We start from the raw sequence: 21,929 nt of genomic DNA on the forward strand, positions 1-21,929 counted from the left end.
CAGGTCAGCCTGATTCCAGAGTTGGCACCATGGTCTACTGCATCTCGAGTCCAGCCTCCATTTGGTTTATTCATTTTAAAATAGTAAAGAAGAGACATCATCAGAACTCAAAGATCAAATGGAAATTGACACTTTGTAGGTTGAAGTAGTGTGTACAACTTTCCAGTACATCCCCTTCGATATTTCACACTACTTTACTTGGTCAGGGAAGAGTAATGGTATTTTGTGTAGACTTCTTAATTGAGGGTAGAAACAGCCAAGTAAGAAAATGATGTAGTTACACGCTTAGGTTTCAGGTTTGACTACATTTATACACCCTCAGAAGAAGCCATTCTTCACCTGGGTCATTTCTTCCCTACTGGCAGCTTGGGCCTTATGTTGGATTTAGGTTGTAGAGTAGGATATATCCAGCAGTGTCCTCTGGAAAAAATTAATCTAGAGTAGTCATTCACAGGCCGAATCCAATCAACAGATGTGTTTTGTTGTGCCCACATAGTATCCATTTGTTTCTATTTAATCAACTACCCACATTTAAAAATGGGAACATTTTACAGAAAAATCTGGATTTTCATCTTAAGGTGATAAATAAGAAGATTTGGCAAAACTCATCCCAAATTCCCCCATGGCAAGTCCCTGGCTGGTGTTGAGATACAACTGCCCCCTTTAGACAACTGGGGGGAAAACATTCTCCATCTTCAATCGCAGACATCTTCCGCCAGGTCCCTTTTGGCATTTAGTTCACTGCTCCTGATCTAGAGTAAAACCTCATCCACCAACCAGCCTCGGGAGCCACCCACATGGAGGTGGAACTGAACTTGTGTCTACTGTTCTCTCTTTCCCCTCTTATTTTAACCTGGTGTTGGGAAGGACAGCACAGGCATGGCAAAGAGACCACAGTGGTAGTGCTGAAGACAATCCTGTAAGCAAATGGGTGATTTGAATCTCTGAAGGGATTGTGTAAAATGGTTACGAAGCCCCTAATATAGATTTATTTTATTTTGTGACAAAATAGTCTTTTAAAGGTGGTGATTCATAACTTACATACTTAATAATGCACTACCTAGAGTTAAATAAATTTCAAATTTAGTGCAGAATAATTTTCAGTGTTTAATTTCAACCCATACAAAGGCGTTCTATTTGGAGGTTTTGAATCTCTGTATTAAAAACTCCTCATATAGAAGATATGTGCTTAAATATATTTAATATGCTCTGTATGAAATAATAAAATATAAATAGGAGAACTATAAAACTATGCTTATCATTATACAATGTAAAGTTACATATATGCATATACACTTGTATTTATGTATATATATACACATTTATACCTGTGTGTGCATGTATTTGTATACATCCTTCCAAACTATTCTTAATTTAATTTTAAATCACAGTAATATTTTACAACAGAAAATTCTTACCTGAGCCAGGAAAACGACCAAGCACCAAATTAGCACAAAAATTAAGCTCTTGTGAATAGTAATATATCGAAGGTATGTGTTCCATGTAGTCACTGCTGGTATGTTTTCCACATCATCAAAAAAGCACTCCTGAAAAAGAAAATCATGGTTATTATAGTGAGACAATACAGTTCCATACCACCATTGTGGTTTTATTTTGAATGTGTGGAAATAAAGGAATATTACTATTTGAAACGAATTTTCAATGACATGTGTGATGTTACTCCATAGCCAGTAAAAGGTCCACTGGAGAAACACAGCTTTTGAAAAATGAAAACTTCTGTAATTCTTCAAATGCTGAAATTATATCACTGATAATACAACTGGATTATTTTTAGACAACTTTACTATTTTAACGCTTAACAGTGTCACACATTTTTATCAAATAAATGGTATCAGCAAAGTGAAGCTTCCTAGAACTCTCTTTGATTTAACTTATTTCTTTAGGGGTCCATGGATAAATACAACTTGGAATTGTGCTGGCTATAGAGATTTCCTCCAATAGACCTGAAGGCCAACTGATATCTGTACATCCCTTAGTAGCCAGTTTTTTTTCTCTCCTTCCAGCTATGACTTAAACTAAACTTAGAGGTTCAGGTTTGAAAAATTCATTCAGATTGATATTAAAACCATAGAGATAAAACATCTTTTAAGAAATCTTTTTTTAAAGTATAGAAATACTGAAAGTACGTATTTTAGAGATCACCTATTCTGTTCCCTCATTTGACAAAGGAGGAAATCTTGGTCCAGAGATATTAAATGATGTGTAACTTGCCAAAGGTCACACTACTCTTAATTGAACTATACTATTAAACATATCAATTTATTAAAACACTGCCTGTTTTATCCAAGGTACTTAAGAAATTTTTCTAGTAAAACAAACAAACAAACCAAACCAAAACTCTTCTCTTTTATATTGCTTCCTATTTTAAGAATAAAAGTATTTTATCTTAAAAGTATTTTACTCTTTAAAACTTAATATAAAAGACTTTCTATCGGAAGCGTGGTACTAGAATACATTGAATTTCACATACCTTCTTTAAAAGTAATCTGTCCAGAAATCCCATGTATAAAACAAATTTAAAAGATAGAAAAGCTCACAGTAACTAAATTCAGGCAAGACAGATGTATAAACTTGAATGTTAGTCTAGTCAAGAGACTAGATCCTTATATTCCTTACAGAGGCTACCTCCACATAGAAACATATCAAGGTCTTTCAATAACTGAAGCTATTTGTTTATATATTTATTTTCACTTCACTTCTCCCCACAGGGGTTTTAAGCTGGTAATAAAGCAGACTTAGAATAATTTATAATTTTTCTAATTTATAAGAATGATTATCACTGGCTTAGTAAAGAAGCCAACACTAGCCCTTGTTTTGACTTACAATACATTTTATAGGAAGAGATACGTCCATCACAAAAGGGAACAGTTGATTCTTTTACATTGTGAAGTCATTTACATAATTTACCGACTTTGGGAATCTTAAAACTAAACCTCAACCTAAATTCAAACTTAAGTAAGTTTTGCTACATTGTATATATTACATCCCACTCTGTGGCCAAAAAAAAAAAAAAAAAAAAGAGAGAGAAAGAAATGAAAAAACCCAAAACATGACCCTGGTCATTTATACACACCCTTAAATCTTCTTCATTAATTTCTTCACTTATTTCCAAACCAATATCTTGTGATAATCGTCTTGAATATATATCTATTTCAGTTAAGTTCGCCTGAGGGACCAGTGACATTTTTCGTGTGGATGTTGTTGTCTTTCGGTGGATGCTCTGACGCTGGTTCGCAGAGGAGTGGGTCATAAGGTTCAGAACGGACTGCCTCCTTCGTCCCTGAAACGTGGGGCCAGCGTTGATCACGTTGCTCCGGGGCAAGATCGCCTCTCCTTGCTCAGAATCGGGAACTAAGGACAGCCGTCTCTCTAAAGGCTCATCTGAATCTTCTTCGATGCCATTCATTTGTAGTGGAGTCTTTTGTACGATCGAAAATTTTCGTATAGAGTTGATTGAATTGAGAATGGAGTTCTTCCTTCTTTCACCAAACTCTCCAGTCTGTTTAAAAGACTGTTTTTTTGTTTCGTTCCAGGACACAGAATTATCTCCTTCTAGTGAGAAACGCCGTAAAGTCTCAGTTATGATTGAATTTCTTCGTTCTGCCGTGAACTGGTCAAAAGTATCATATCCCATGAGCTTTGAGCTGAAGTCGGGCCGTTGATTTTGCAATTCAGAGAATGTCCCATAAAAATAACTGCTACCTTCATGTAAAATTAATATTTTGTCAGCTTTCTTTAAATGTTCCATTTTAGAAGTGACCAAAATCCTAGTTTTGTTAGCCATCAATTTACAGACACAGCTTTAAGAATATAAAAATACACAAATATTAATTTTATAAACACTTTATTACAATAGTATACGTATTGCATTTTAACATTTCATTAATGTATTCTTGTAGAAAACCTCTATCATACAGTGTTACTATTATACTTAAAATAATTCTAAAAGTAAATCCTCAATAGTAACTAATTTGCTGCCTCAAATTATTATGGCATCAAATACTGTATTATTGAATTACTATAGTATACTATATTGTAAAGGTGAGTGTTAACAGACATAGAATGAAGTTAAATATCTGATATTAAATAAATGTTTAAATAAATATTTGAACAAACTTGTTACCCTCTGGGTCCTGGTTGATTCATCTAGAAAATGAGGGAATTTTTAGATCACCTTTAAGATTCCTTGGGGTCTATATTTCTGTCAGTCTTCTTAAACATCAGAGTCTCGTTCTTTAAATTTTCTATTTCCTTTTATATTTTAAGTTGACCACCAGTTTAGTTCTCAAGAGCTTATCTCATAAGACTAATCTCATTTATTTAAAAAAAAATGGCAACAATAACAAACCTGAGAACTGAATAATAAATTTGACCCTCCTCCAAAAAATTTCCCTCTAGTCTAGAGGTAAATCCTAACTACAACCATCTAAGAGAAAATCATTTTTTTTAAGGCATTAAAATGTTAAGACTCGTTCTAGATTATACTCTAACATACTAACATAGCTAGCAAAGTTCATATTGGTAAGAAGTTACCTATCACAGTCACAGGATTGTAAAAATAATATCATAGGTATTAAATTTAACTAAATTCTAGGAAAGGTGCTTTTAGGAATAAGGCAGCCATTTTTTATACACACACCCCTCTACATCCTTATTGATTAACATCTTTGTTTCTAGAAGAGTATCATGATAGTTCTCCTAATAAACTACTTTAAGGTCACGAAATCATTTTGAAACTATGAAACCAAGTCATTTAATAGAAGGCATTGGTGGTATAGTGGTGAGCACAGCTGCCTTCCATATAACGACCTGTTCCTCTTAGGAACTTCATATACATTGAGCCCTAATGGGAACTTGGATGAAATGTACACCCCAAGCTCTGTGCAGCTGGGGAAGAGATACTGAAGGTGGTATTGAGGTAGATGAGTAGTCTGAGCATTCACCCTCACTAAAATATTAAAACATTTCAGTGTGTTTAATTCCTTAAGAAGTTTACATCTAAGGAGGAGCTAGAATAAAATACTACACACAAAGTAAATAAAAATACTTAAGTATCATACTCAATTAAACTAATACAGGATATGTCACAGGGCAACAACACTATAAAAACTACAGACAGTGATTGTTAAGGCAACAGTAACGGGAAAAATTGGTTTAGCATGAAGTGGTCAGAAATGGTTTTCACAGAAGTGATCTTAAATTTTGACCATGGAAGGAAGATCAGATTTGAGTAAGTGCAAAATTATATTCTGCATGATGAGCCACAATTGTGGTCATATTTCTCAAGGGAAAATACACAGTCTACAGATGGTACAAAAGTCTTCTTGTCTTTTAGCATAAGCATTATATGCTATTCAAAGAACATACCTCTCAAATATTTCTTTCTCTGTTAAAACATCTAGGTATCCAAAAGGAGAGTCTAGCAGGTACAAATCAGCATCTTTGTATACTGCTCTAAAAATAAAATGGAAGTTAAATTAGATTCCCCCAATATTTCCTGTGTCATTTAATGTAGATGATTTTAAGTGAAGAACAAAAAGATAAGTCATATATGATTTTCATAGCTTTTCACTACCCTTCAAGAACTGCTGAAGTGTTTTTGCTAAATGTAAGTGACATGAACTAGCATGAGTTACAAACTGAATCACACCATACGTACAATTTTAAATACTATCTTAAAAAAGAAAAAGAAAGACGGAAACCTTTTAACATTAGTATCTATTTAGAGCCACACACCATCCTACATGCTAGGAATACAATGGTAAAATTTACACAGTCCCTGCCCTCAGAGATCTTGCATTTTGCTGGGGAAACAAAGAAGAAAACAGACTGTTTCCATCCTGAAAGATGTCAGAGAATGCAACTAAACTGCAACACTTACGAGAAATAATTTTTTAAGTTTTTTTCAGTGTTGCTGTTACCAGTAAGTTGACAGCAGTGCTGTTATGCCTATATGATTGATATTACTTTTTTGCTCCTTACAGTGTTAGTTTCTGGACCATATGCATAAAAATTCCATGCAAGTAAAGGATTAAAAACTTGCAATAAAAATGTATACCCATATTATTTTAAAATTAAAAAATAAAACTTTATGAGCAAGAAAAATCTTCATTAGGTTGATCTTAGGACAAAGATGAAGATGAATTCCCAAGTGAACAGAAATGAGATACTTTCTTCACAACATTTAAATTTTTCAGCTGCAGTTGTTAGTAACCCTATCTCTATCCCAAACACATAGGAGTCAGTGTTTATGTATAATTCTTGGTACTTTCTATAAAAAGGAAACTGAGTTTAATCAGCAGGTAACTAATAGAAGTAATAATAATGCTAATTAAAAAACAGAAATGACAAAAAGTCAAAGTAAATTCTAAAAGAACTTTGCAGTGTAAATTATTTTTGAAAACAACATGGAAGAGCTGGATGGAAAACCTCCATCAAAATGCACCCTCAAGGGCTTTCTTCCCTCACTTTCTTTTCTCTCTCCTTCATATCTATGACCACAGTTTCTCAAGAAATTAGAAGTAACATATTTATCATCCAAAACTGGACAACACACAATACATTCTGATTAGAACAGCAATAAATAATTATTTTCATTAATATCTCAAACTTTGTGCACTTTACAATAAAAACAAATCTTATACTGGTAGAAAACAAATTCTATGTTGAATGTCTAGGAGCCATATGGCCTGTCTTACCTAAACTTAAAATAGATTGTTCAAGGCCAGTCTTACTTTGAATCACAGCTTAATCAACTTTCATTTATTTAGAAGCCATTATCTTGTCGGTGAATTATCTGTATCTGTTGATTTACCTGACATCGTACTACCAAGATCAAGGCATAGTTTAATGTAGAGTTAAGATGACCTGGTTCAAATTGTAACTGCCATTTTCCAGTGTGGCTTTTGGCAAGTTAAGATCTAACAGCCTCAATTACCTCATGAGCTCTTTTATAAGGTAAGGAGAACAATCCTTTTCTTGCAAAGTGATACGGAGAGTCTATAAAATTATACACATACACATAGACACCCCACCTAGAATAGCACTAGGCAATTGCAGGTGCTCACTGAGTTAGTTTCCTGTCCCAGCTTTTGAAAGCAGGAGAAAGTAAGGCAAAGGAGCCATAATATCAACAAACCTGTGTGATTTCTTGTTAACAACTTGAGCAACACAGTAAGAAGAATTTTGTTCTAATAAAACTGGAGGAATATTTGACACCCCACATCACCAATAATTTTTTAAATTGAAAGTTACAGATTAACTACAGAGTTTTCTTCTTGACACAAATTAACTTTATGCACTTCTCATGGACAGTTCAAAATGCTTAGACCAAGAGTATCTCTACCAAGGGGCCTCCCAAACCCCCACAATCCTAGATTGCTTGCCCTATTTATTTTTCTTTAAAGATTACCGACTTAAGCTAAGTGACATCTTTTCCCTTGCTATTTTTGTTATGTGATTTATCAATTATGTTGAAAATTTTGAAAATGTATGTTTATGTAAACCAAGAAGTATAAACAGAAGCCTAGAGCAGGAGTGTACATTGTGGGGTAGGGTAAGCAAGGGACTGTATGAAGGGCTAAACAAAAACTCACATTTCTCTTTCCTGTGCTGCATAGAATGCCCAAGGTTTCCATTTGGAATAAATCATATCATAAGGCACACAAACATACACATACCAATATAAAGGTATGCATTTTTAAAAAGCCACCAGCTTTATCAGATATGAATTACTATGTCATTATCTATAGTTCTTAAAGGTTATTCTTAACCTGCTAGCTGTAAGATCCAGCATTTTTCAATTCTAGGAACAGACTACAAAGAAAATGGAGAAATATCCATAATTTTTTACATGCATCATATTTACAACAAATGCTTGTTGGATGAATAATCAGATATTCACCTTGCTAAAGAAATTCTTGCTCGCTGACCTCCACTCAGTGTGATTCCACCTTCTCCAAGAACTATGTTGTCTTTCTCTGCAAACTTGGAGATGTCCTATTATCAAAAATAGAACATAAGTTACAGAGGAATTGTTAGTATGTTGGATCTGAATTTGAAAGGTACACTTTCCTTCTGATGTAATCATGTATCAGACTATTGCTTTAACCATAGTGGAAATTGTGAACACTGCATCTCAGTTATTTCAAATGCATTTCAATTAGTCAAAACATTGCTGGAATTTTATGAATAAAATTTTCTTTAATTTGTAAAATGTAATTTATGATAATAAGAATTGGAAAAAAATAGAAAACATCAAATAGTAAAGCATATTCATGTTCATGATATGTAAAGATGTGTGTATATTATCCATTGACCATTATTCAAACCCAAGTGCTATTAACGTGCTGAGTGCACTTCCTTCCAATTTAAATTCACTCTTTTGAAAGGAAATCTCCAAAGATGAATAAACCTCCTAATAAGAGAAGCTAAAAGAATACCACTCACATCCCCCTGCAGTAACAAAGCGTATTCAGTAGGCGGCCAGGGGTACAAGGCATCTCTTTTCCATACTTCTCTCACCTGCCCATCCAAACGACACAGCCTCTTCCTCATCCACCCTCCCACCTCATTCTTGTATCCTCTCTCCATTCAGTCTACCTCTCTTGTCACCTCCCTGCCACACTCTTCCTGGCACCCTTTCTCCAGTTAATGAACTCCTTGTGGCAACCATTATGCTAGACATTGTAAAAGAAGATTAGAATTTATAAGAGGTAATCCTCGAACTGCAATCACTGTAAGTCTAACTTGGAAGATAAGCCATAATCCTGGAGAAAGCTAAAAACACCCCCAAAGAATTGATTAACCATTTTAAGATAGTAAAATAATACACAATTTATTGGCAAATTAAGTGCACAGATAAGAGAAGTATTGTATAGTAGATAGAAAATGCTAGAAGGCTTTCTGGAATAGATGAGGTTTGGCCTGAGACTTGGAGAATGAGAAGTGTTAGATAGATAGTACTCCCTCCTTAGTCCAGAAAAAGTTCTCTGCCTTTTCGTTTCTCTTTCCCATTCGTCTCCTCTTTTCTTTCGTTACCACCTTCTCTCTCCCTTTATTAACAATACTCTTCATACTATTCTTCCTTTTTCTTTCACAATCCAGAAGCACTCCACCAGCTCACCTGATCTGCCACCAACATCATCTATATTTGAATTGTCAAAATGGTTACTCTCTCTGCTCATTTGTTTCTGTTCTCTCCCAGATTAAAGTTAAACAGAACTTCATACACAAAACTCCAAACTCACAAGGCTGGTAAATTAGTAAGTGATCATTTATATTAAGAATTAGTTGGCAGCTCCTGTAGCCTGGAACCATGCCAGCTACTGTCCCCAAGGAATGGTTGCTGTCAATACTCCTGGCCTAAGGGGACCAAAAATGATCAAAAATGTGATTTAAAAAAATGCTGACATGTTGGAGGAGATACGACAGAACTCGGTGGAGCTGGCCACTTGGGTGCTGGAGAAATATAACAAGGGAGGTCACTGAGACCACATAGCACTGTGATGAGGAGGACATTCCGTGGTTATGAGACATGTGAAACCAAGTACTTCATTTCTTTCTACTGGACTAAATATTTTTGTTCAACTCATGGACCAGGCCACACACCTAGGATTCCATCCAAATAACAAGGATTACAGCTAAACTCCACACCCAGCACCTTAAATCTTCAGTCTTGCTAAAGGAGCACAGCCAGGAGCCACTCAGTCTTTAAGCTTTTACTGAGCTGTTCTATGCAGCACAAATCTGGACTCGAGTCAGAGCAATTAGCCAAACGTCTCACATAAGTATTTCTTTTCCCCTGCACCATATTTTCCGTCCCCATATCCCATTCCCTTTCAAAAAACCAAATCTTTTAGAAGAAAGAAGAGAATAATTTATCTTACATGAACAGAGTGCAGGCTTTTACAAAGGAGGCACATTTTCTAACACAATATTAAAAAGCCAGAGGTTGCTAGAATTATTGGAGTTTTTCTCTCTTTCTTTTTTTTTAAATTCGAATTCAATATGGTATTAGTCAAATCAGTTAAAATTTCTAATTTTTCTAAAATTTAGAAATATCAGTAGTTACCTTGATGCTATAACACAATTACACTTAGGGAATTATAGATTTAGAGGGTGCAGAATCCTAGGCCAGTGCAAGAATTTAACAGAGATTTGTGAAATGAAGGAAGAAAAGAGGAGAGAATGGAGGAAGGCAGGGAAAACAAACATAAAGCTATAAAGAAAGAGGTGCATGTCACTAAAGGAAATGAAGAAAGATGTACACTTCAATAAAAAAAAAAATTTAAGGTGTACAGCATAGAGAAAGAAAGAAAATGAGGAAAGGAATAATTGTCAAAAGAAGTAGGTATCTGAAGGAAAAAGCAAGAAGATATTGGCAGCATTTCAGAGACGAGAAAAGTTAAGGGAAAGGTGGAAACAATCGGAGAAATAGAACTATTGTTGACACTTCAGTAAATATCCCTAGTGAATTTAAATGTCCAAAGAATGCAAATGCAATTTCATTACATTAATTTTCTTTTCTTAAGACAAAATAAATAAGAGGCTGTTTCAGCCAAATTTCTCTCCTAGGAGTCTGTAATATTTATACTTTAAACAAGCCAAGGAAATAGGAGGGAGAAGGAAAATAAAATATTCACTTCTTTCTTTCCACTAGGCTGAAACACAGTATTAGAGAAAGAAAGCAGAAGATCCTCAAGTGAGCTCCGGCTTTATAAATTCAGACTGAATGCAATACCATCAAATTCCTCCCAAAAAAGACCAGAAACTGCACTTCATTTGAGTATCACTCCTCAAATCCTGGCCCGCAGCTGCTCCAGGGAAAGGAGAAAATGCATTAAGAAAATGAGGGATTCAAGGAAGGAATTGCTTAGATGGTTCCTTGGTACCAAGATAATCTATTTCAATTATAACCACAAACTACCCTGTTTCCTTTTTATTTTCAGAACAGTATTAATGTTGAGTTCCTATGATAATGTACTCTGCCCCAGGGCTTGCTCTGTTGAGCACTCTCAGTCAGTATCCCATGCCTGCATCCCTGGGGTGTCTCAGGCCTGCCTGAGATGATGCCTGGTGAGTGACAGGTCATCTTCTTTGGCCTGGCTTAGAGAGAATGGAATTTCTCAGTGTGAAGCCTTTCTTCACACTTGGGAGAATTTCCAGGATGAGTGCACCCTTGGAAAATGCCACGAAGAATTGCATCTAAGCATCCTTGCTTTTGAATCACTGGTGAGCTGAAATCTAAATTATGTTCACGGTGCCTATTTAGAAAGCTGCTGAGATGTCATGTAAATTATGCTTGTGGTGATTGTTCAATAAGTAACAAAGGTGGAAGACTGAACTGGATGGCATGGGGCCCAGGATTTGAACCCTGGTCTACAGGCTTATTATGAAATCTCAGTTACCTAACAGCTCTGTAATTTAATTCCCCAAACCATAACCTGGGTGGAATTACAGCCTGTCTTTCATAAAGGGTGCTAAGTAAGAGAATTAAGGATATGGCATGTACAAAGCAATTCAGTAAATGTAAAACGATGAAATCAAATGTGACAATCAAGGTGGAATGTTTTTTAAATTCTAAAACAAAATGTAAACAAGACAGAAAACATTAATAGCAACATTGGCCAGAGAGCACAATGGCCTATTTTCTAGCCCTGTTTCCACTACCCACTGGGTAAGCAGCTTCGGGTAAGTCTCTTCTGGCTTTCAGTTCTCCATATGTACAATGGGGATAACAGAACATTCCTTTCACAGTTGTGAAAATTTGAAGTACTGTAATATAAAGAGATTGGTTCATAGCATACAATCAAACATTGGTAAATACAATGAGATTTTTACCAACGGTCTGTATACATCACTCATGTCTATTTGGCCTTGAGTAGAATGCTTACCTGATGTGATACTATGCCCCATTCTCCTATTAAAGGAAAAACAGATTCTTATTAAGGCCTGAAAATATAGCCTTTATCACCATATGATTATAAGAAATGGACAAGGGATAATGTATGGGTTAAAAAATAGGACTTAGAATTGGAAGCTCTGCATTCAAGTCCCAAATGTGCATGTCCTTACCAGATGCTCTTTTGTTGAGGTTGCTAAGTATCTGGTCCTGTGCTTTGAAACTAGAAGGGAAGGTTCTTAAGAGTAACACCATATTCTCAGACAAGATCTAGATATTGTAACTGAGCAGGACCCTGTGGGGCCTTCCAGGGTCAGACCCCTCCCCCATATCCTAAAGCTCCTCTCTGAAGTACCCAGATAATAGTATCTCATGTATATTTCCTGAGTTTTTTAGATGCTAAAGATCACCACCAAAAGGAAGAAATTTACTTAATGATCGAGAGCACATGGCTGCAAGACTTTCTGGCGCCTAGGGTTTGATAGTGTTGACTGCCCTGTCATCTCAACATCAACCAATCAGAGATTGTGCATGAGCTGACCATGTACCCTGCGATCACCTTCCCTCACCTGGCCTTTAATTATGCTTTGCTGAAACCCTTCGGGTTTTGTTGGGCATAAGCCACCCCATCCTCCTTGCTCGGCCCTGCAATAAACCTTTCTCTGCTCCATACTCTGATGTTTCAGTTTGTTTCACCTCATGGTGCATCAGCCACATGAACCTGCATGCAGTAACAGTACCTTCCAAATGCCACCACTCTGGAAATGACTGTTAATTTTATTTAACATTTTAGCCATGCTAAATTGTGCTACAATACTTTTATTCATCTTATTATCTCTTCATTGAAAAAGAATGGGGGGATGCCAGTTCTTTACCTTTTTTTTTTTAAGAAAACTTTTCTTGCCTTTAGGATGAGTATGTAGTACTTGATTTGAAATTTCCACTAGAATGTGTTTCATCAGTACAAACAAACAAGAAGACTATTTTTAAGTCCCCACACTTTCTAATTGACTAAGATACTACTGAATGAAGAACGCCTAGTTAGACAAATAAATATTTTAGCAGTCAACACCACAGTAGTCTTCTTGATGAATCAACATCAGAATTCTATAATAAGAAAGTAGATTGATACAAGCTGCTTTCAGGAAATTCTGTGCTTGAATTCATATGTCCACATTTATTTGCAGTCTAGAATAGACTGGATCAGAATGTAAGATTTTGTATTTCAAAATAAATAGCTCTAACAGATCCTATGTGATCTTCCCTGGCATTTGCTATTTAAAAAAAAAAAGTCTACTGATAACATTATTGCACATAACATAATTTTATTTCTAAAAGATATAGTCTCATTAAAGGGATAGTTCGGTCAAAGGTATGTGTCTTCCCTCTTTTTAAATGACACTGCTCCCAGAATCCTTTACAAAATAACTTTCAAAAGTTACATTTCCACCAGCAAGATTCAAGAGTACACTTTTTGTCATGTCACCATCAACAGAAGGTTTCATCACACTTTAATTTTTACTAATTTATCATTTTCATTTTCATTTTCCTTAATAATGGTGAAATTTTAAATATTTATTGGCAATGTGGTTTTCTTTTTTGTGAAATGCCTATTTCTACCAGATTTGGTCTTTTTAAAAATCAATTCATTTTTCTTTGTAGGGCATAGATATTAACAACTTCCTCTGCTGTGTATTTTTAAAACATTTTTCCTATTTCTAGTTTCACTATGTATATGTGTTCTTTTACTAACTTTGGTAGAGTTTTGCTTTCTGTTTGTTTGTTGCTAGAATCTTTTGTTTTGTTTTGGTTTGGTTTTTTTAGTGAACAGTCTCTTCATGAACATGTAATATTGTTCTTATTTTAAGACAAATGGCATTAAACTTTCACTATTTAAAATAATGCTTACTTTGGGAAGTTTGGTTTAAAAAGTTATAAAGCTTTTTTTATAAGTTTTCTATTATTTTTACTTTGAATTTTTATTAGAAATGACTGTTGAATTTTATGTAAGATCCTTTCAGCATCTACTGACCCTGTTAGATGGTTTCCCTCCTTGTCAATACTACATATTATGTTTGTACTTTTCTTATATTAAAGCACACTTGTATTCTTATTAATGAATCTTGCCTATTTATATTTTATTATTTTTATACCACAGTGAATTCTATTTATTAATGTTTTATTTGGTATCCTTTTATTTAAATATCTATATTCATAAGGATGATTAATTGCAGTTTTCTTTTTTATGAAATTTTTTTAAATTCTTGCTTTAGAAAATGAAGAGCTTTTCATCTTTTTCTTTGGTTTGATATAGTTTAAATAATATAGGAAGTTATGTTATTAAAGGTAAGATACAATTCAGCTATGAAATTATCTAGTGAGAGTGCCTTTTTAAGTAATAGATATTGAATCACCTTTACAATGGTAATCTGTCTATTCAAGTTTTTTATGATTCTCAATTTTTATCATTTGTATTTTGCTAGTAAGTCTTCTAGTTCCTCTAGGTTTTTAAATTTTTGCAGGTTTAAAATTTTTGTTTCAATACAAGTACAGTAAATTTTTAAATAATAATTTTAATCTTGTGCATATTTGTGCTTAAGCTTCTTTGTCATTCCTAATATTTTATGTCTTTTCCTTACTGTAGATCAGTATGGATTTAATATTTTTATTGGCCTTTTCAAAGAACTGGCTTTGAAGAGTTGATTTCTTTCATTTATCTGTTGGTTTCCTACTTCATTAAATTAAGTTTTTATCATTACTTACTCCTTCAATTAACTTTTTATTATTTGGTTTATTTTTTTCACTCTGAAGAAAAACATGAATTTTGTGCATGTCTAGCCTTGCTTCTTAACAATAAAGGCATTTAAAACTATAAATTTCCCCCTGATTACAGCAATGTGCTATAGATTTTAATATGAAATGTTCATTCTTTCAAAGTATTCTAGATTTAAAATAATTTATAGTCAGGAAGATGATTTTACCTTTCAAAGTATGTGTTTTCAATTTAACTAGCTTAATCATATCTAAACAAATGTGTCTTTTACCAAACATAACTAACATGTTCAGTCAGATAGCCTCATTAGAAACTCTGTGAATTATGACTTTTTAAGAAGTTAAGCAACTATTAAAAAAAAAAAAAAGAAAAATTTGAGTGGAAGAAGAATGATATTAGAAGGACTTATATGTATTTATTAAAATTTTTAGTGGATTTTTACAGCTCTTCATTAGCTGAACTTAAAATCTTGAGGTTTTGGTTAAATTTAGCTTAAGAGGAGAGATCTTCAAAATTACATGAAAAAGATCTAAACCGATAGGAAATGGGAGGTTTTTTTCTTGTTTTTATTTTTGTTTTAGAAAATTGAAGATGTATTAAGTATTAGATAAGACTTTATCCTCTAGAAATGCTTTCCTCAATATTTTAATTGTGTGTAAAATATATTCTTTTATAAATATACTATATCTAATCAGAGGTTATAACAACTGCTATCAAAAATACTCATTAAGTAATTTGGGTATAGATACACATACAGTTAAATATACATACATATGTACACATGTAAATATATGTATTTGTATACATCTGTATACATGTGCATGTAAATATGTACACGTGTGTATATGTATATATTACATACATGTATGTGTATGTTATGGATAATATATGCATCTGTTTACACATTTTGATCTCTATCATCCACTATTACAGTGCTAAGAAAGAAAATTCTGCACAAGGAAAAAGGGTATGATTATTTCCTTTATAAACTAGGTTACTACTTCTTTTATCAAAAAAAAAAAAAAACATGTGGAAGATATGAAGTTCTTAAGAATCAAGTTGTCTTACTTTCCACTTTTCCTCTTCAATCCTGCTAACATAACATAATGAGAGCTGATTCATTGAGAATGCTTATCATATCCCATGACCCTAAAATACAAGAAAGTCAAATTTTTTTCTCAGTTGATAGAGGATAGCTTGACAAAAGAATAACTTCCAAAACAGTAGATTCTGTGATCCACATTACTTTGAACAATTCAAGTTCATTCAAACTGACCATTCCCACTCCTGCCTAAAACGAAACATCATAAAGCAAAAAAATAAAAATAAAACAACTGGATCTTCATGAACCCCAGAATAAAATCCAAACTTCAAAAATGACATACAAACTTTTCCCAGGTCACTTCTTCAGCCTCACCTCCCAGCACTCTTCCAAATACATCTTGACCCCTAGCCACACTAAAGTTTTGCTGTTCTCCAAATTTGCTGTATCTTTCACCACAAGCACCTGCTGTTCCCTCTATTTATAATGGCTTTCCTCGGCTTCTTTATCTGACAAATTTTTTAGTGATCTTAAAGGAATTTAATATCCCCCATAAAGTCTTTCATGACTTCTCTGACAACCAGTCATGCCTTTTCTGTTCCTCTGTGTTATAAGAGTTTTCATCCCTTTTCTTATTAATTGTCTGTTTACAGATCTTTACCCTCAAAGACTGAGCTTCTTAAGGGCAAGGGCAGGGTAATAATTTGCTCTATGCTTTGGGAGCCAGGACAGGTTTCAATTATTAGAGGCGTATGTTCCAAAGAGTGAGTAAAGTACTTTAGGCAACACAGAGGTGGTTAAGATCAATCCCCTGCCTTTGAGAGCTTATAGTCTTTTACGGATATCGAAGATTAACTTAATGAAAGAAATGGATTTTGAGCTGAGATGTGGCCTCATGCCTGGGAGGACCCCTGCATCTTCCTCATCCAATCTTACCACATCTGCCCCTCACTTGTCTCTCTGGCCATCTTGAGACACTGGGATACCTCACTGGAGCACACTCACCAACCCTAAATAATAAAGTTAAATAGTAAAGCTACTGTCAATTTAAAAGTAGATTCTGATGTGAGAGTGAAAAGACAGATGAATGGAATAGACTAAATATTCCACAAACAAACCCACACATAGATTGGGAACTACCATAATAGTATTGGAATGCCAATTTGTAGGGAAAGGAGGAACCACTCAAAAACATACCTTGTGACAGATGGATCTCCATTTGGAAAATAAAATTAGGCCCCTAGCTCATACAAAAAACAAAAATTAATTCCAATGGTCTGCAGTCCTAAATATGAAAAAATGAAACTTTAAAAATACTGAGAATATACAAGAATACACTTACGATTTGTGTTAGAAAAGATGTCTTAAGACATAGAAAATATGAATATAATTTATTACATGTACATTAAAAGACTCTCTACAACAAAAGATTCTAGAACAAAATATGCATTGCCTTACTATCCATCTCTAGAGGACAGTAATGCAATGTACTTAACTGTTTTAGTTCAGTCCCTCCAAGTCACAGATACCAAGATAGTATCAAACACGAAATTATTTTATTAGGGTAAATATTTGCAGGAAAGAAAATAGGATTAGAAGCAGGGAAGGCTGGGAGAGCTGTCAGACATCAATGCAGTTCTGACTCATGAGTGAAGGAGAGGACAGAAGGTTGGATGGAAGGACATTAGGCCACTGCGCAGTCTAAGCAAGGTTTGATAAAGCCATCTGGGAGTCTCTGAGCCAAAAATCAATTAGCTAGTAAGTCCCATGTCTTCCAAACACAAATCTTCTTTAGTATCCCTGCCATCCTCAATCATTCATGAGACGCAAGTAGCCTGTGGGAGTAGTAGTCTCAAGACAAACTCAGAGAGTAAGGGATCTCAATGCATAGCAATGGGCCCTCATTCACATACACTCCCTACAACAGAGGTCTATAAGGCACATCTCACAGCTACCACAATAGCTTACTCTCCAAAATTAACAAAGAATATGAAGTCAAACAAGAAAATAGGGAACTGCAAAATAGAACAATAAAGACATGATTTTTACAACTTAAAATGGCAAAAACTAAACTCTTTGTCAATAGCAAGAGTTTTGAAAGATGGAGGAAATGGGAACTCTCATAAATGGCTAGTGGTACAGCTACTTTGAAGTGCAATTTAGCAGTATCTAGTGAAATGGGAAATGTACATATATATCCTATGACCCTGCAATTCATCTGTCAGATATTTACACCAGAGAAGTTTCCACATATGTGCAAAGAGAAATATTCAAAGATTTTCATTGCAGTACTGAGTAAAATCTTAGAATAATCTAAATCTGTTCATCAATAACAGCATGAGTTATATAAAATGTTACACATAAGCACCACACAGAAGTTAAAAAGAATGAAATAAATATGTATGGTGTAAATTCATTTAAATGGATTGGAGAAGTCCATACCACATTCATAATATGATTGCCTAAGGCTTGGAGTTTATGGAAGAATGATGGTGAGAAGGATTTGGTGAAATGTTCTACTTAAAATTCGTGCAGGGCTCTAACAATGCAGTTAAGAAAACAGGAATGTTGTCATATTAGTGTTCCCTGTCTAGAATAGATGCTAGTGATCCAAATTTACCTTTAAAAAGCACACTCACACACACACACACACACACACACACACAAAATCCCTGTGACTGAAAAAGATATGATGTTCTGAGCAAATGTATTTGGCCTCCTTTTCTGAACTGAAACCATTCATGAAGAGAAATGTGTCAATGTGAATAATAAAACAAGTATCTCACAATTAATAAAAAGTTGCTGAGATTGAAATGAAATAAAACAGTGGGAGTAAATTGAAGGGAATTGCGAATAAGCCCATTATGTTAAGATCAAATACATTAATAACACCAATATCCCGTTGTTAAAGTGAGTACTTTTTCTGATTACCTTGTTTATTGTTCATTTGTAGAGTTCTTTATTAGCATTTAGCTTCTTCTATTTGATTTAACATAAAGCGCTTTGTTTTGTATACAGTGTTAAACACTTATCTTTGCTGATTACTAAGGGCACTCAAATCTGGTGCTATATTTATCTTAAGGGTGTTGGTTTTGAGCCTCGGTGCTATCATGAGTTTAAAAAGCAGCATAAAAGCACGTGCTGCTTAGAGAAGCTTTGCACAGAGACAAATTCTATTCCTCATTACTTGCTCTGCAACTTCTCTTGAGTTCCCTTGGAATTACCCATAAAAACTGTGGGAGGAAATCATTTATTGGAATTAAGATACTGGACATGATTTGATTTTTTATATGAAAATTAATTATTAAGATTTTTATTTTAATTTTTTTAAAAATTAAAAATCATTTTTAAGTTTCAAATCAAATAAAAACTTTTTAAAATTATGATCAATTAATTTTCTTGTTGAAGGAGACCCTGAAAAAACCTTTCTTTGTAACCACCCTACACTGCCATTTCAGTTTTCAATAATTTTCACAGCACAGTTTATCTATAGATAAAATCAGTGACCTGGACCATTGGTTCTTAAAGTGCAATCACTGGACCAATTCTTTCAGAATCACCTGGGGAGCTTGATTACAAAAATGCTGCACCTATTCTTACTCAGAGCCCGGGACTCCACATTTTAACCTGTGATTCTTATGCCTGCTTGAATAGATAACCCATTCTTTTGGTTAACTCCCTTTGCAACAGGCTGGTCAGAAAGGCAAATGTCAACTTCACAGGTTTCTGGGCACACAATACATTAAATCTGTTCAGATTGTAAAACACTTGAAAATACTTAGATAAAGACTACTAGAGTGGGTCAAAGTAATACTGTAATAAATGGGCAATAAAGATTAACTTATTTTATTATTAAGAAGTACATAGTATACCTACAGTCATGTACACACTTTCCACATAAGTGTGTACCATTTTACTTTTTAAACATGCACCTAAGTTTCATCACCCTGATATTATTCAACTGAGGTAAACAAACCAGAAGCTGTTACAGAGGCATTGCTATTGTAAAGCTCAATAACTCTGACTTGAACATATACCAGAGGAATGGTATAAGGTGTTATTATATTGAGAGAGAGAACTCTAAAGAAAGGGTGGCGTGTTACATTTAATGATCCTGTGTAATTACACAATATTAGCTGAGTACATTTGTGCTTCTGTGACTTTATAGATAGGAAAATACCATAAGGCTCATTTTATGGCTGCCTTATCACACTCTTCAGAAAAACCTTGACAATACAGCTGCTTGTGGAAAGGGAAGACAGGACGGTGAGCCCCTTGGGTTTAGGGAACATGGACTTTAGAAGTAATGTCATTCAATAAAGTATGTCTTTCACAGTGAATCATTAGAGACTTATTGCCATTGTTATTAATGTTTAATAATTACCAAGCACTGGTACTGGGCTCTATGCACAAGGAAACCAGGCAAAGAGGAGGGAGGAGAAAAGAAGTGTTAGGGGAATAGACAAAAGGGAGAGAGAAGAGAGGGAAGAAGAGAACATGAGAAAGCCGAGAGAATACTGTAAAAAGGGAAAGAATAAATGAACCATTTTTGCACATGGCTGTTGTAAACGTGGATGTATCTTCTTGAGCAGGCTGTGTAGCTCTGTAGCATCTGTATCAACAGAAGGAGGTTAACCTCTACAGCAGGAAATACACATGAATGGATTCAAAAGTGGGAGTTCTGTTGACTAGGAAAGATAGTTTATTGACCTAAGTCAAACTTGATTACAAATAGCTGTACATAGAAATATTAATAGATAGATTAATCCTTGCTAGAAAGATAAGAAGTGAGAACTTTTTATCAACTTTGAAAAATGAAAGTTCTTCTTTCACTGGGCTTTGGTGCTGTTTAATTCATGGCAGAAAACTCAAATTCCCATACATTTGTTATTGGACCCAACAAAAGTACAAAAAGCACTATTATGATAGATGTTACAGTCTTTTGTCACCAATATTAAGCTTGTTGTTTAATATTCAGAGATATATACATATGTATGATTTTATGTATGAACTTGTTGAGTATATATGTAATTCTATTACTATCTCTGCCTTTTTAGTGTTTATTCCAGTATGTGTTTAGGTCTTTATTTGTATCTTAAAACTAATAACTTAAGCATTTTTAAAGGAAAATCTACCAAATGCAGTACTTTAAGGTATTTTGGGGTATGTGTTCCTAAGGAAGTAAATTAGAAAGGATACTTGAGACAAATAAAGAATCTTATTTATCTTGTTCAAGCTCTACGTTAGACTCATTTAACTACAGATTTCTGGACTCCAGATTTCAGATTCTTAGAAATGATCCTTAAAAATTTAGTTTTTAAAAGCTCTCTGGATGACTTTGATTCAGTTGGTCTAAGAACTGGCATTTAAGAAGCTACTAATTCCTTAACTATCTCTTCTGGGTCTACCCACCCAAGATGCTGGGACAAGTCCAATCCACGAAAAGCACTCCTTTCTCAGAACTTCATTAGCACGTTACTGTGTTATCTTGCAGTTGATCCTGCTCTGAAGTTCCTAACAGATTTCCCAGGTCCTTAGTAACTAGGTCCGCTTTGCAATTCAGTTCCTCAGGAGATGGGCTTCAATACACCCTCATCACTGGGAGGTAATCCTATGAAGATCCTTATTCTCTCAAGAGCTGATTTTTGAACACCAGCTGTTCAACTTGCCCTGAGCAGCCTTCCTTCCCTGAGTTGACTGCCCACATACTTGGACTTCCATATTGTAAATCTGAGGTCATGAGGCATGAAGAAGAGATTCTGCCCCAAGGCAAGGAAAAAAAGAAGATAATTTGGGAGAAGATATGGGAAGAAATTTCCTGACGTATTTGAATTTCAAGTGTGTTAGTATAGGTGGTTTTCCCAAGATACCAGAGTATGGAATTTTGGAGTACGGTAGCTTGACATATCATTTATATAAAATAAAAAATAAAAAATAAATATCCAGCAAATACATTTCAAAACTGTCATGGAATTTTCGATACCACTAGTTCACAAGTCTTCATTATCAAAATCTTCCCTTTTACAAATGGCAGATTTATAATCTTGATGGTTTAATAATACTGGTACAGTTATAGTGAGCTTAACCAGCCTGAAGTTTTAACTTCAAAGTCTGCAATGTTCAATGGCTACGTCATTAGAATCTATGCTAGAGTTTCTAGTGGGCAACAAGTTTCTAACAGGGGACAGCAA

The 21,929-nt window shown here is 34.5% G+C and overlaps 1 protein-coding gene across 3 annotated transcripts in view; it reads right to left on the reverse strand.

The window, feature by feature from the left end:
• CFTR (CF transmembrane conductance regulator) overlaps positions 1-21,929 on the reverse strand; it is a 156,757-nt gene that overhangs the window by 59,112 nt on the left and 75,716 nt on the right. For all 3 annotated transcript variants that reach the window (XM_074367172.1, XM_045511119.2, XM_010947616.3), the window contains 4 exons: positions 7,925-8,019; positions 5,389-5,475; positions 3,095-3,821; positions 1,419-1,547 (listed from right to left, as the gene is read on the reverse strand). In XM_074367172.1, the coding sequence (XP_074223273.1) occupies positions 1,419-1,547; positions 3,095-3,821; positions 5,389-5,475; positions 7,925-8,019 (1,038 nt within the window). The remainder of the gene's footprint in view (positions 1-1,418; positions 1,548-3,094; positions 3,822-5,388; positions 5,476-7,924; positions 8,020-21,929) is intronic.

The sequence above is a fragment of the Camelus bactrianus genome, chromosome 7, assembly GCF_048773025.1.
Source record: "Camelus bactrianus isolate YW-2024 breed Bactrian camel chromosome 7, ASM4877302v1, whole genome shotgun sequence".
NCBI classification, from domain to species: domain Eukaryota; kingdom Metazoa; phylum Chordata; class Mammalia; order Artiodactyla; family Camelidae; genus Camelus; species Camelus bactrianus.